Source organism: Mus musculus, chromosome 3 (assembly GCF_000001635.26).
Source record: "Mus musculus strain C57BL/6J chromosome 3, GRCm38.p6 C57BL/6J".
Lineage (NCBI taxonomy): Eukaryota > Metazoa > Chordata > Mammalia > Rodentia > Muridae > Mus > Mus musculus.
Genome location: NC_000069.6, coordinates 59,300,158 through 59,314,696, shown reverse-complemented (window position 1 = coordinate 59,314,696; position 14,539 = coordinate 59,300,158). Strand labels below are relative to the sequence as shown.

At 41.5% G+C, this 14,539-nt stretch overlaps 1 protein-coding gene across 16 annotated transcripts in view; it reads right to left on the bottom strand.

Annotated features, from left to right (window-relative positions):
• Med12l (mediator complex subunit 12-like) overlaps positions 1–14,539 on the bottom strand; it is a 313,028-nt gene that overhangs the window by 3,750 nt on the left and 294,739 nt on the right. For 13 of the 16 annotated variants that reach the window (XR_003954333.1, XR_375531.4, XM_030252646.1 and 10 more), the window contains 2 exons: positions 13,322–13,417; positions 1,763–1,844 (listed from right to left, as the gene is read on the bottom strand). Coding sequence is in view for 14 of the 16 variants with exons in the window: in XM_030252646.1 (XP_030108506.1) it covers positions 1,763–1,844; positions 13,322–13,417 (178 nt within the window). In the remaining 2 variants the exon portion in view is untranslated. The remainder of the gene's footprint in view (positions 1–1,762; positions 1,845–13,321; positions 13,418–14,539) is intronic. The other 3 variants (XM_017319618.2, XM_006501592.4, XM_006501589.4) reach the window with 1 other exon arrangement.

Here is a 14,539-nt window from a genome sequence, read left to right as displayed (position 1 = left end):
CTAAGGGGAAAGCAAACACAACAGTTACAGATGTGAACTGGTGCTGCAGATAACACCTTCTCTCTGGCGGGCCTCTCAGTAACAGCCCCAGGTATGGGAGGACAGAGCAACAGGCTAGACCCTGGGGCCAATAACCATGTAATGTGACCAAATGTATTCTGTAGAGGGGCCAAGTCTACAGGAGAGACCCACAGCTGCCCACACAATGCCTCGGGATTAGATAGATTGACTCACAGTGTCCAAGAGCTGTATTCCAGCTCTTGACACTCTGGGGACAGCAGAGCAAGCTGACATGCTCTTCAGATAAGTCTGCAATACAGGACTCCTCAGTGCTGATTTATAAACACTATAAGGCCAAGCCTTCAGGTTATATTCTCTGCAAGAATTTTAACTCAAAAATATCGTCGTATTTCATTGTTTTAATCACAGATTATTTAATAGAGTATACCTACTTAAAAAAAACAGCTAGGAAAAAAATTGATCTTACTTCACGTAACCAAAATTAACTGAGGCTACATGAAAACATACACACATATTTCAGGTTTGGAAATTAAAGAAAAATCTCATGTATGTATTCATGGAACATGGTGATGTGTTACATAAAGACACAGACAAGTGTACATTATATGTTAAAGACCAAAAACAAAAACAAAATAAAATAAAGAAAAATTAAGATATGACTGGCAGAGACACCAAGGAGTGTGGAGGGAGGTGGGGGGCAATTCTCTCTGTCAAGATTCCCACATGCAAAGCAGTCATGCAAAAAGCTACCCCTCAGCCACAAATGGATGCCACATCACTGTTTCAACATGCAGCAGACTCCACCCTGTAACTCAGAAACACTGAATCTGAAAGCCACGGGAAAACGTGTCTCCTATACTTTCATAGGTGGGAAAACGTGACCTAGCCAATAATGGCCACCTTGGCAAAGAAATCAGGTCTTGTGACTCCAGGCCACTATGTTTCACCACACAAGGGACTCACTCCATCTCTAAAACGATTCTATCCTGAGATACTGGTATAGGGGTGATCTAAGTCAAGGTCATGGGATGAGTTTCTCCTTAAACATTTCTAGCTCTATAAAAACAAGACCCGGGCATGGAGTTGAGGTTAAGCAGTAGAACACATGTCTGGAACACAGGAAGCCTTGGGTTCTATCCTCAGCACCATAAAATAAAACCAACAAAAGGGGGTTGGGTGTGCTTTGGGAAAGTCACATAAAACAACAGGAAAATACTGAATTTAAGGGGAAAAATGTGGCTTTTCCAGGGGAAGAAAAAGGTAAGTCCAAAACTAATCAAACTAAGACAAAGTGAAATACCTCAGACCAAGCCAAACATGAAAAAAAAATGTATGTATGTATGCATGCATGTATGCATATATTATGCATATATGTATGTGTGCACATATGTGTGCATGCATGGATATATGTGTGTGTATGCATGCATGTATGAATAAATGAATGTATGCATCTGTATATGTATGTATGTATATGTGTATGTATGTATGCATGTATGTATGTAACAAAAGTAGTCAAATAAAAGAGGAGGAGTGGACAGTGGAGGTCTAGGAGGGGTTTAATGGAGAGTAGCTGAGAGAGGAGACAGAAGAAAGCGAGGAAGGAAAGTGATGGAGCTCTATTTCAATGAAAAAGTCTTTAAAAATGTTTCAGAGGACACAGTGTGATTTCTGAAGAGCCTACTATGCCGGGCTTGTCGCTGACTCCCAGACTCCCCTGGCTCAGTGTGAGATAGGTACTTACTAGAAAGCTGCTTTTGGAGCTGTCGCACCAGGGCGGCTGTCTGTTGCTGTTGCTGGGTCTGCTGCAAGCCTTGCCTGGGGAACTGTAATTGCAACAAGGGGAAGGATGAGTCAGCCACTCGTGCTCCACAAGGCACAGGCTGTACCTCGGGGCTGGCTAAGGCACGTTCACATGCTCAGTTTGGATACGTCTGGTTTTGCCTACGGTACAGCTGGCCAAACAGTGCTTCCCGCAGGTACTTGCTTGGCATTTATCTTTAGAGTTTCCATGAAGAAGTGCTCACTACAGAGGTAGCCCACTCATCCAAGGACCTCTCTGACAAGATGAAAGCTCTCTGCTGTGGAGATCTGTCCAATGCCAACAGACCCCATGGGCAGGGCAGAGCAGAGCCTGTGAGATAGAGCATGGGTTTGTGGAACATCTGACCTCCACCTGACAGCCATGGCAGGGTGAGCTGGGCCATACACAAGAACACTCACATTTTAAGGAGTTTTCTCCTAGCCCTGTCTGAGGGGACCTGGAAGTACCACACAAGGAACTGCAGCTGATGTTTGAGGAGCATGGGGAGACTGACTGATCAGTGTCTGCTAGAAGCAAAGCTGTTTTTGATTAGAATCACCAATGATACTAGGACACTTCCTAACTGCAGGTGTCGGACTGCCTCTCTTTCTTTCCTTTCTCTACTCCTCAGCTGTCTTCTTGCGACTTAGAAACAACTGGGATGCTCTGATACGAGCATCTCTTAGTCATACACAAAGAACTGGTTGTTTCCTGTTAACCTCAGTCTGTGCCATCTGCCTGTATGGAACACAATAACCAGGCTGTCACAGCACCCTAGAGAGCATCTCCAGAGATAGAAAGTGAGAGCTGACCTAGGCCAGGGAGGAGCATGGTAAGGAGTTTTCTTTATTTTTGCCAGCTTCTTCCACAGTGGCTCTCTGCCAGCCTAGTGCATCCAAGGCAGCCGTGCCTGAGCTCTTCCCTCAGGTAACTGGGCTCTCTCCACCTCCCCTCTTCTCACCACACTAGGCTGAGAGGTCTGTGCTGTGCCTGTAACACATCTGCATTGCTTGTCCTTAATCTGCTTCACATCCCTAACGAGTTTTTAATAAGACCATTCTCAATGTGAATGCAACATGATTCCCTCTTCCTTGGAGGTCCTCAGTATGACTAAAAGCTGCCCAGGACTGTTAAGTCATATAGGAAATTCAAATACAGAATGCATAGCTAAATGTGAATTTCAGACAAGTAACAAGGAATTTTTTATTTTACTAATATTTAATATTTCACGTGACAAATACTGAATTTAGTCCAAGTAACCCAACAGAAAATTTGACGTAACACTTTTGCTAACTGCTTGCCTGAAATTCAGATTTAGCAGAAAACTCTAACTTTAGACAGCATTGCCAAGATGACTCTTCCATGTGTAATGGCACACAAAGATGATAAGCCATTGCCAGCACCAACCCTCTCCACATACAGGTCTGGGAAAACAGAACAACAATCATTCCTCTGTGTGGAAAATTCAGGAAGGCACGTGTTTTCTTTTTAATTCAACCATTTCAATGCTTAGAATCCTATTTAACAAGTCTTGCTATGTGCCATGAACTATTGTGGGCATTATAGGTATACACTCTGGCGCTTGATTCTGACGAACAATGATGTTAACAAAGCTTTTGGTACAGGTGCTTTCATGTTTAGTGTGTGTCAACATGGAAGTTAGTATGTTAGCTCTCATCACGTCATGTAGGGCTGAACCCTTCTCCACACACACTGCATTTCTGCAAACATTCATCCACACAGCCCCCTTCCAGAGAATGCATAGAGAGAGAGAGCTGGATGTCCCTTCTCCTCAGCTTTGGATGTTTAATCTTGAATTTTCAGAGATATTTGAATTTAGACTATGAATAATAAAGACCTATGACCCTTTACTACCAATATTCTCATGATACAGGTGGGAGCTGTGTCATTTGGCTACTGAATCCTAAGGGCACTCTTAGAACTATCGATCTCAATTTCTCATAACAGAGCACGAATTCCCCGAGAAAGACCAGTATAAAACTTTTGTCTGTGGCTGCTGGTCAAAAGTCACAGCAGTTCTTAACTAATGCTGCTATCATGTATGTTTTTTGAAAGGCAAAATGGAATACAACATAATCTTCCCCCAAGAACGAGTGCATTTTAAGTCACCCAATTAAGACAGCATAAGATGAAAAGAATAGACTTAGTTACACAGTATGGATATTATTTTCTTGAATGTTGGAAGGAGCTTCATTCTACATCTATCAAACAGAGTTAATAGTCATTTAAACACACGAACCTTTAAAGGATTATAAGTCAAGAACTACACTTATGACCAAGCTTGAGACACCACACAAATTTCCCCAGAAAGGACAGAGGCTACCACTAGTTGCCCTTTCTTCCCAGACCACAAATGACACAGGAATGCACACAAAGTTGTCACCACACTTAACTGATGGTATTGGGCTTCTCTTAATCTTTCACACTCACTTTACAGAAAAGCTTCCATAGGATACCTTGAAGAGGTGACAGTTTCTGTCCTAAGGCAGTTTTGACCTTAAAAACACCTTTATACAGTGATTAACTTGGCTATGGGTATTCATTGTCACTGCCTACCATGTCCCAACTGATGCTACCAACTAAAGGAGACTGACAAAGTCACAGTCAAAAGGCAACAGATGTAGCACTGCCTTTCATGGTGGCTTACGCTGAAGCTTTCCAACATGGGCTCCACGTTTCTCGATCTTTGGATCTCTGTTAGGGCTTCAACTCTATCACTCAAAATAGAAATGCTATAGTCTTAAACCCCAGGATTGTGACATTACTTGGAGGTAGAGCTTTTCTAGAGGTAGCCATGATTATTTCCATGGAATCTAACACAACATGAATGGTACTCTCATAAAAAGGGAAACGTGGGCACATTAGTGCAAACAGTGAGAACGCCACGAGAGGGTGGCACAAAGCTCAGATACTAAAGGCAGCCAGTGCACAGTGAGGGACTGGAACAGAGGCATGGCATGGGCTCTCCCATCAGCAAGCAGAAGGAACCACCATTGCTGAATTCCCATCTTTCACTTCCAGTTTCCAGAACAGAGAGGAAAAAAACACAAACCCACTTTTAAGCCACGTAAGTTCACATACCTAACTAACAAATCAGTACAACTTCTGAAGCTCTTCAACTAAAAAGGTCTACCCACCATATGCTACTTTTCATGTACAACATGGCCATTCAGCCATTTCCAGTGATTCTCAGTCCTCCAGTAGCGAAAAGCATACTCGGTACTTCCATGGCACTCTCCCTAATGTCTCACAGGCTGCTGGCCTCTACTGAATATAACAAATAAGTACTGATCTAAAATCCACTGTACCCGTCGGCAGGCAGGGAGTGGCAGGTCAGGAAGGTGGTGTGGTAACTTACTCCTCCCTTCATGCAACATCAACCACAACCCCAGAGAAGTCCAAGCTCACCTCTCCTCAGCAACCAGCTCACCACCCTCTTCTCCAAAGATGGGAACTGAAGGGGAGAGCAGGCCTGAAACACGAGTTGGATCTGCTAAGGATGTCTATTATGAATAGAAGCCAAGGTGTTTAAAAAATAGTGAATCTCAGTGAACGTAATCAAAAAAGAAATGTAATTTTTTTCCTTAAAGTTGCTGAGGTATTGTGCCCTTGATATTGACATACATAATTAGTTGAAAATATTTTTGTATCTGTTTTCTATTATGAGACAATGAAGAAGAGGTATAGAATACATACCAAAATATCTTTAACAGTACTATCTTTAAAACTGGTAACAGTCCAAAATTTTAACAGTAGAGGAATGGTTCAGCAACTGAAAAATAAAACTACATCAAAAAATAATTTAAAAGTATGTGTATACCCAGGTGTAGTGGCACACACCTTTAATCCCAGTACTGGGAATGCAGAGGCAGGCACATCTCTGTAAGTTAAGTGCCCACCTGAGCTAGATAGTGAACTCCAGGACAGTCATGTCCCACCCTGTCTCTAAGTGGAAAGTGAAGAGATGGCTCAGTTGTTAAAGGCTTAGGTCACAACCAATAGATAGATGCATAGTGTACTGGCTGGTTTTGTGTGTCAACTTGACACAGCTGGAGTTATCACAGAGAAAGGAGCTTCAGTTGAGGAAATGCCTCCATGAGATCCAACTGTAAGGCATTTTCTCAATTAGTGATCAAGGGGAAAAGGCCTCTTGTGGGTGGGACCATCTCTGGGCTGGTAGTCTTGGTTCTATAAGAGAGCAGGCTGAGCAAGCCAGGGGAAGCAAGCCAGTAAAGAACGCCCCTCCATGGGCTCTGCATCAGCTTCTGCTTCCTGACCTGTTTGAGTTCCAGTCCTGACTTCCTTGGTGATAAACAGCAGTATGGAAGAGTAAGTGGAATAAACCCTTTCCTCCCCAACTTGCTTCTTGGTCATGATGTTTGTGCAGGAATAGAAACCCTCACTAAGACAGACAGACAGACAGACAGATAGATAGATAGATAGATAGATAGATAGATAGATAGATAGATAGATAGATAGATAGATAAATAGAGAATATAGATTTATAGATAGATAGCATACAGATGTACTAAAGTAAACCTAAAAAGAATTATAATGATGAAATATCTTGATAGTATTGACCACTCCTATAATTTCTAATTCTAAAACTGACCACTTAGATGTAAATGTTGTAAATTTCCCAGCCCATTCTGAGGCTCACAGACACATACCAGCTGGTCCCTAAGCTATAACTCCTGCTTGGATTCTTTATGAAAGATTGTTCTCTATTGAAACAATGCTGTGTTTCTCAGTGAGAATTGGAATCCTTCTGCCAAGCAGAATAAAATAAAATAAAAGGCTCATTACAGATTATTAAAATTCTTATTAATAAATAATAAAGGCATTTATTTCCATCAAATTACTTTCTCATGAGCATAATGAGAAAAAAAAAGTTATCTTCCAAGTTCTGAATTACTTCCTCAGTCCTTGGGTTGGTAGTATGGTAAGCCGGTGGGTGAAACACAGTCTAATAATCAACAGAATTGCCTTAGAAATCAGTATTAAATTGCATGTTCTTTCTACACAATAACTCAGTTAAGTATTCACAGAACTATAATCTGAGTATAAAAATGTCAAGCTCCCTTTGATGAGCTATGCTCTAATGCTTGTGGGTAAATGACTGTATAACTCTGTCACTGTTTTAAACTACAATGAAAAAAATTCCCCAGACCTATAAATACAGTTTAGTAACAGAATTCAGTTTCTTTGTTTATCCTACCCCAAATAACATACACATCTAAGGCATTTGGTACTGCCATTCATAAGGAATTATGCAGCATACACTATGAACAAAGCTAACATTGTATCTTCATTATTCTCAAATACCGTGTTTTGAATGTGAACTGTCTCCACAGGCTCATACATTGGAATGCATGGTTCCTAGTTGTAGTGCTTATGATGAATTCAGAGGTGTGTCACTGGGGGCTGGGGGACTTTGCACTCTGAGATTTCAAAAGCCCAGTCTCTGCCTCTGGTCTGTAGATGTAACCACTCAGCCACCATGCTACTACCACTGCCTGCCTGCCTACTGCCATGCTCTCCACCATGATGGTCATGGACTCACCCTCAGAGTCACCTGTAAAATGCGTTGTTTTATAAGTTGCCCAATTCATGGTGACTCTTCACGGCAAGAGAAAAGTAACCAAGACATCATATATCACTATTACATATGAAATGAAATATGATTTAGTAGCAGGTGGAGGAAAATCCCTGACCCAACCTCTAAATCAAGCTTACGGCAGAAGGCAGAGGTTCACATTGAGTGTCATCCTCCGTCACTTCTCACCTTGTAGTTTTGAATGGGCCGTCTCTCAGTGACCCTAGAGCTCCCCAATGGCTAGTCTGATGGGCCCACGAACTCCAGCCATCCTGCTGTTCCTACCTGCCCAGTGCTGATGTTACAGGCAATGACATGTTTTAGGATTTACGCATCTGTTACATATCTGTGTGAGTGAATCTTTAAATTTTTCCTTATAAGAAAAAGTACAGATTAAATATGAATGACTATAGGTAATTGAAATATAGGGATTTTATTATTTGTGAGGAACAGAGCATGCAATATTTCATTTCATTACATACCTGAATCAAAAGTTTAAAAAGCTTAAAATATGCTGTAATTATCATATATTCAATAATAACTACATTTAAAGTTTGTATTTTTGCTAAAAGGGTATTACTGTACAATCATTTCCTCATTAGCAATTACTACATACAAGTTACCATTCCTGAATTATTGGGTTTCTTACATTTAACAAGGACTCACGTACATCATAAATCACTAGAAAGGTGTAACTATGTGATAGTTACTTCCGTTAGGATCACACTCAACACTGTTGGTAACAATAGTACTATAGCATAAAAATCTTTGTTTTACATAAAGGAGGAGTTAGGATTTTTCCAGTCAGTATCAAATGTTCCAAACACTCAACAAGACCTATTTACATAGATTTTGGCTCTCCGTCAAAACCTTTAGAATATCTGGCTGTGTATAGAAAGAAAACACAGAGAGTAGTGCTAAGTTCTGTTTGTGTGACTTAATAACCTACTCAATGGAAAGAAATTTTTTCATTGTGTTACAGTTTGGGGGATCAAACCCAGAGATACCCGTATGGGCAAGGCAAGTGTCCCTCCCATGGAGCTACACCTTCAGACTGGGGAAAGATTTTGATGATTTTTAATTTTTTAATTTGTATTAGATACTTTCTTTCTTTACATTTCAAGTGTTATCCCCTTTCCTGGTTTCCCCTCCCTGATTTTTAAAAGAGATTTATTTATTTTTATGTATCTGTATTTATGTATTTATTTTTAGTACTCCATCTGGATATAAACCTACATGCCAGAAGAGGGCATTGGATCCCATTACAGATGGTTGTGAGCCACCATGTGGGTGCTGGGAACTGACCTCAGGAGCCTCTGGAAGAGCAGCCAGTGCAGCAGTTAACAATAAGCCATCTTTTCAGCCCCGATTTTGATGATTTTTCTAATTCAGCAAATTTCATCTAACTATTGCTATGTAACAACAGATACTCAGTAAAGTTGGGAGAAGACTTCAAGCTACTCTTAGTAATGCCAGATTGTTAAGTCAAAGGGTCAAGTGGTAGATTTCACTTTTAAGATATGCTTTCCTGAGCTGGAGAGGTGACTCAACATTAAGAGCAAACACTACTCTTCCACATGACCTGAGTTCCGCTCCTAGCACCCAAGTTACTTCAGGCAGCTCACAACTACATATAATACCAGTACCAGGGCCTTCATTGATCTCAGAATACACTACACTCACAAGCACAAACCAACACTCAGACATACAAATACATAAATAATTAAAACTGAAATGAAATCTTAAAGAAAAAGCACACCTTCCTTTGTATTTGAAACATGACTTAAAGACAGACAAACAACAGTGGGGAAGTTCTTCCTGTGAGTCGAATACCAGGCAATCAAAAACAAGACGACAGCATTTGAGAGTAAGCATTTTTCTTTTTCTACAGTAGAAGCAGGGAGAGACAGCCAATGACAACACTGGTGCGTGAGAGTCTAACGAGCAACAGGACAGATTGGATGAAACCATGTCCTTACATTACTACTTTAAAAGGAGAAGTTAGTGACTTTAAGATGGAAAGCCATCAGACACCGCTTCCCCAGGAATTATGAATGCTCTTGAGATGTAGGTACATGAAGCAGCTCTTCAACCCAGAAACTGCTGGGTGTCATGCGTAAGCAGTGAGTCAGCTCAGTAGCATTTAAAAACTGAATAAATAACTCATCATTACTAAGATGAAGTCAGGGCACTTTGGAATTGTTGCAAATTCTGTGTGGGTAAAGGAGACATGGAAGCTAAATAGTAATAACCCGGAGGCAGGGAAATACATGGCAGAAAGGATACTGAACTACCACTGCCATAGTCAAAAAAAAAAAAAAAAATCCAAAGCCATGTATACATCAGAGTATGATGTCAGTGTTCAGAGTATGATGTCAGTGTTCAATGTCCTGACTTCAGCCATCCTAACCAGTGGTTTTGTCTGTGGGTTTGTGTGTTTGCCATGCTGACATCCCACCCGGGGTTACTCATGCTAGCAAGCACTTCACTAACTGAACCCACAGCCATCTTGCTCTAGAGAAAAACAGACGGAAATATTTAACATTAAACTGGCACATGGCGACAGTTGCCTGGTATGTGGGGATCAGGGAGGAGGGGAATCACAAAACAAATGTGGCTGCATGGGACTTAGTGAGCACAGGTGAAGGAGTCAGGGAAATTCTTTGTACCACTCTTGAAGCTTTTCTGTGGGTTTGAAACTATGTAAGAGAGAGAGGGAGGGAGGGAGGGTACAACTTCTTTCCTGGTGGAACACTATGCAGGTAAGCAGTAGTCCAGTCAAAAGTCTCTTTTATAGTATTTCTTTTAAAAAGTTGCCCTAGCCAACTTTATGCTCCTGACAAAGAAGCAAGTTTCATTCTGCCTCTACTTAAGGAAAAAAAAACAAGGTTACATAGATTGCCATAAATATTTTTAAACAAAAGGAATCAAAACTGGAAAAGCTAAACACTTGGTACAAAAGAATGGGGAAAAAGATGGGACTCAGCTGGCCAGAGCAGTATATGTTACAAGTCGCTGGGGCCTCCCTACCTGGGGACCCTCTACTGGGCTGGTACCACAGGAGAGACCTGCTCGGGTCCAGCCTTTAACCATGGAACTCCACTGACTCTCCCCAGTGTCCTGCCATGGCTCCATGCTCCTTTTCTTTCCGATCCTGGGCTGACAACCTGTGGCACTGTTGCTTTCCCGTGGCAGTGAGTACAGCAACCTACCAGCCTCGGGTAGAGCTTGAGTAGAACGAGCCATGGACAACAACATCGCTGAGGTTTTCAAATCATCCATGTTATACACATGCTCCCAAATTCAATTGGAGAAGTTAAGGAAGTGGACTGTAGATTATGAACAATGTGGAAATTCTTGCAGAAAATGCTAACTGGATAGAGAGACTTGGTTTAATTACTAACATGTCATTTTACAAAGTACTTTCAGACTCTCTGAGAATGTTATAAAATATATAAGATCTTCTTTTTTTTTTTTTTTTTTTCCATTTTTTATTAGGTATTTAGCTCATTTACATTTCCAATGCTATACCAAAAGTCCCCCTTACCCACCCACCCCCACTCCCCTACCCACCCACTCCCCCCCTTTGGCCCTGGCGTTCCCCTGTACCGGGGCACACAAAGTCTGCGTGTCCAATGGGCCTCTCTTTCCAGTGATGGCCGACTAGGCCATCTTTTGATACATATGCAGCTAGAGTCAAGAGCTCAGGGGTACTGGTTAGTTCATAATGTTGTTCCACCTATAGGGTTGCAGATCCCTTTAGCTCCTTGGGTACTTTCTCTAGCTCCTCCATTGGGAGCCCTGTGATCCATCCATTAGCTGACTGTGAGCATCCACTTCTGTGTTTGCTAGGCCCCGGCATAGTCTCACAAGAGACAGCTACATCTGGGTCCTTTCGATAAAATCTTGCTAGTATATGCAATGGTGTCAGCGTTTGGATGCTGATTATGGGGTGGATCCCTGGATATGGCAGTCTCTACATGGTCCATCCTTTCATCTCAGCTCCAAACTTTGTTTCTGTAACTCCTTCCATGGGTGTTTTGTTCCCACTTCTAAGGAGGGGCATAGTGTCCACACTTCAGTCTTCATTTTTCTTGAGTTTCATGTGTTTAGGAAATTGTATCTTATATCGTGGGTATCCTAGGTTTTGGGCTAGTATCCACTTATCAGTGAGTACATAAGGTGTGAGTTCCTTTGTGATTGTGTTACCTCACTCAGGATGATGCTCTCCAGGTCCATCCATTTGGCTAGGAATTTCATAAATTCATTCTTTTTAATAGCTGAGTAGTACTCCATTGTGTAGATGTACCACATTTTCTGTATCCATTCCTCTGTTGAGGGGCATCTGGGTTCTTTCCAGTTTCTGGCTATTATAAATAAGGCTGCTATGAACATAGTGGAGCATGTGTCCTTCTTACCAGTTGGGGCTTCTTCTGGATATATGCCCAGGAGAGGTATTGCTGGATCCTCCGGTAGTACTATGTCCAATTTTCTGAGGAACCGCCAGACTGATTTCCAGAGTGGTTGTACAAGCCTGCAATCCCACCAACAATGGAGGAGTGTTCCTCTTTCTCCACATCCTCGCCAGCATCTGCTGTCACCTGAATTTTTGATCTTAGCCATTCTCACTGGTGTGAGGTGGAATCTCAGGGTTGTTTTGATTTGCATTTCCCTGATGATTAAGGATGTTGAACATTTTTTCAGGTGCTTCTCTGCTATTCGGTATTCCTCAGGTGAGAATTCTTTGTTCAGTTCTGAGCCCCATTTTTTAAGGGGGTTATTTGATTTTCTGAGGTCCACCTTCTTGAGTTCTTTATATATGTTGGATATTAGTCCCCTATCTGATTTAGGATAGGTAAAGATCCTTTCCCAGTCTGTTGGTGGTCTTTTTGTCTTATAGACAGTGTCTTTTGCCTTGCAGAAACTTTGGAGTTTCATTAGGTCCCATTTGTCAATTCTCGATCTTACAGCACAAGCCATTGCTGTTCTGTTCAGGAATTTTTCCCCTGTGCCCATATCTTCAAGGCTTTTCCCCACTTTCTCCTCTATAAGTTTCAGTGTCTCTGGTTTTATGTGAAGTTCCTTGATCCACTTAGATTTGACCTTAGTACAAGGAGATAAGTATGGATCGATTCGCATTCTTCTACATGATAACAACCAGTTGTGCCAGCACCAATTGTTGAAAATGCTGTCTTTCTTCCACTGGATGGTTTTGGCTCCCTTGTCGAAGATCAAGTGACCATAGGTGTGTGGGTTCATTTCTGGGTCTTCAATTCTATTCCATTGGTCCACTTGTCTGTCTCTATACCAGTACCATGCAGTTTTTATCACAATTGCTCTGTAGTAAAGCTTTAGGTCAGGCATGGTGATTCCACCAGAGGTTCTTTTATCCTTGAGAAGAGTTTTTGCTATCCTCGGTTTTTTGTTATTCCAGATGAATTTGCAAATTGCTCCTTCTAATTCGTTGAAGAATTGAGTTGGAATTTTAATGGGGATTGCATTGAATCTGTAGATTGCTTTTGGCAAGATAGCCATGAAATCATTCTTTACTCTTTATAGAAAATGTCTTAATATCTTGCTGGTAAGGTTCTCATCCATTGAGCGCTTTACTATTTTTTCTTCTTCTTCAGAACGAAAAATGGTAAGATTTGAGTGAAGCAAAATTTTATTTGTATATTGAAATTTGTTAGTGTATATTAATTATTCATTTAAATGAAAAAAAATATGCCAACTACTATAAGAACAAAACCCTGACAGAATTCTAGGAAAGGTGGTCAAGTATATTCAGACAATTTCCCTCTTAAAATGTCATAGCTATGGAGAGTGTACCTGCTAAATCTAAAGGAGAAACCCACATCCTGGTTCCAAACACCAGGCCTTACCAAAGGCTGCTGGGGCTGCATTGCTTGGAGACCAAGGGCCTGACTCTGGGTCTGTGAGGGCTGCTGGGGCTGGGGGGCCTGCTGGGGCTGCTGCATCTAGAAAGAAAGAAAAAGATTATGGTAGCCCCTTAAAATGGTGGGGCTGAGACATTTCTGAATAGCCCTCACTAATATACATTTTATCTCTTCCATTTAAGCAAAACGATTGGGATATACTCCCCAAAAATATGTCATTAGGTGATTCTTGCATTGTCTGAACATTCGTGTACGTACAAAAATATATGTGGTGTAGTCAACCACACACCTAGGCTGCAGGATATACATTGGGCAGCTTTTTACTTCTAGGGCCATGGTGAACAAAATGAAATTAAGAGTGAATTAAGGACATGGTAAATGATGCAACTTAGAGACACAGAAAACACAAGATGCATGAGCCTGCTGCTGATAAAACACAACATACTGTTTTATTCTTTCCCTCTAGTGCAAATAATTCAAGCTAGGGCCTCAAGCATCCCAGGCAAGTGCTCTACTGCTGAGGTGCATCTCCAGCCCTGAAAGATATCTCAACAGGCAAGAGTATACTCTATAATAACAATATAGAGCGTAGAGAATGAGCAGGCATATCGGGGGATGGTTCTTTCCTGGTACTGAGCACTTCATCATTGTGATGCTCTTATATAACAGGCAGTGGGATACGTCTCTTTACAGCCGCAACATCCAAACACATTTACGTTGTGCTATGATGATGCTATCGTGATAATGAAGCCCATGGTGTCACAAGGTAAAAGCATGTTTAAGCTGCACTAAACTCTGAAGGGATTGCTGTGACCTCAGCCTGCCACTGACAGAAATGTTACTATGCGAGGCATGACTGTAACCCTGCATCCTACATCTTTACCTTGCCAAACCTTGTTCTTCCAGGAAGCCTTTTCAGACTACCCCGAACTAAAAGTCTCTTCCTTTGGCAGCCAGTGCTTACTGCCCAGGAACATCTTGTACACTTATTGTTTTGGCTTCTTTCACATGCTCTGCCAGTCCATCCACAAGGACCTATCTCACAGTTCCAACTAACACAAGCACCAATCAGTAACTATCTTCTCTATGTTATTTGGAAGACCCCTGAGGTCTCCATTTTTACCTTTATTATATAAAGGATATAAACTACCCCATAGAAAGTGTGCAATAAATTACCAGCATAAAACACAGAAGCCTGTCTAC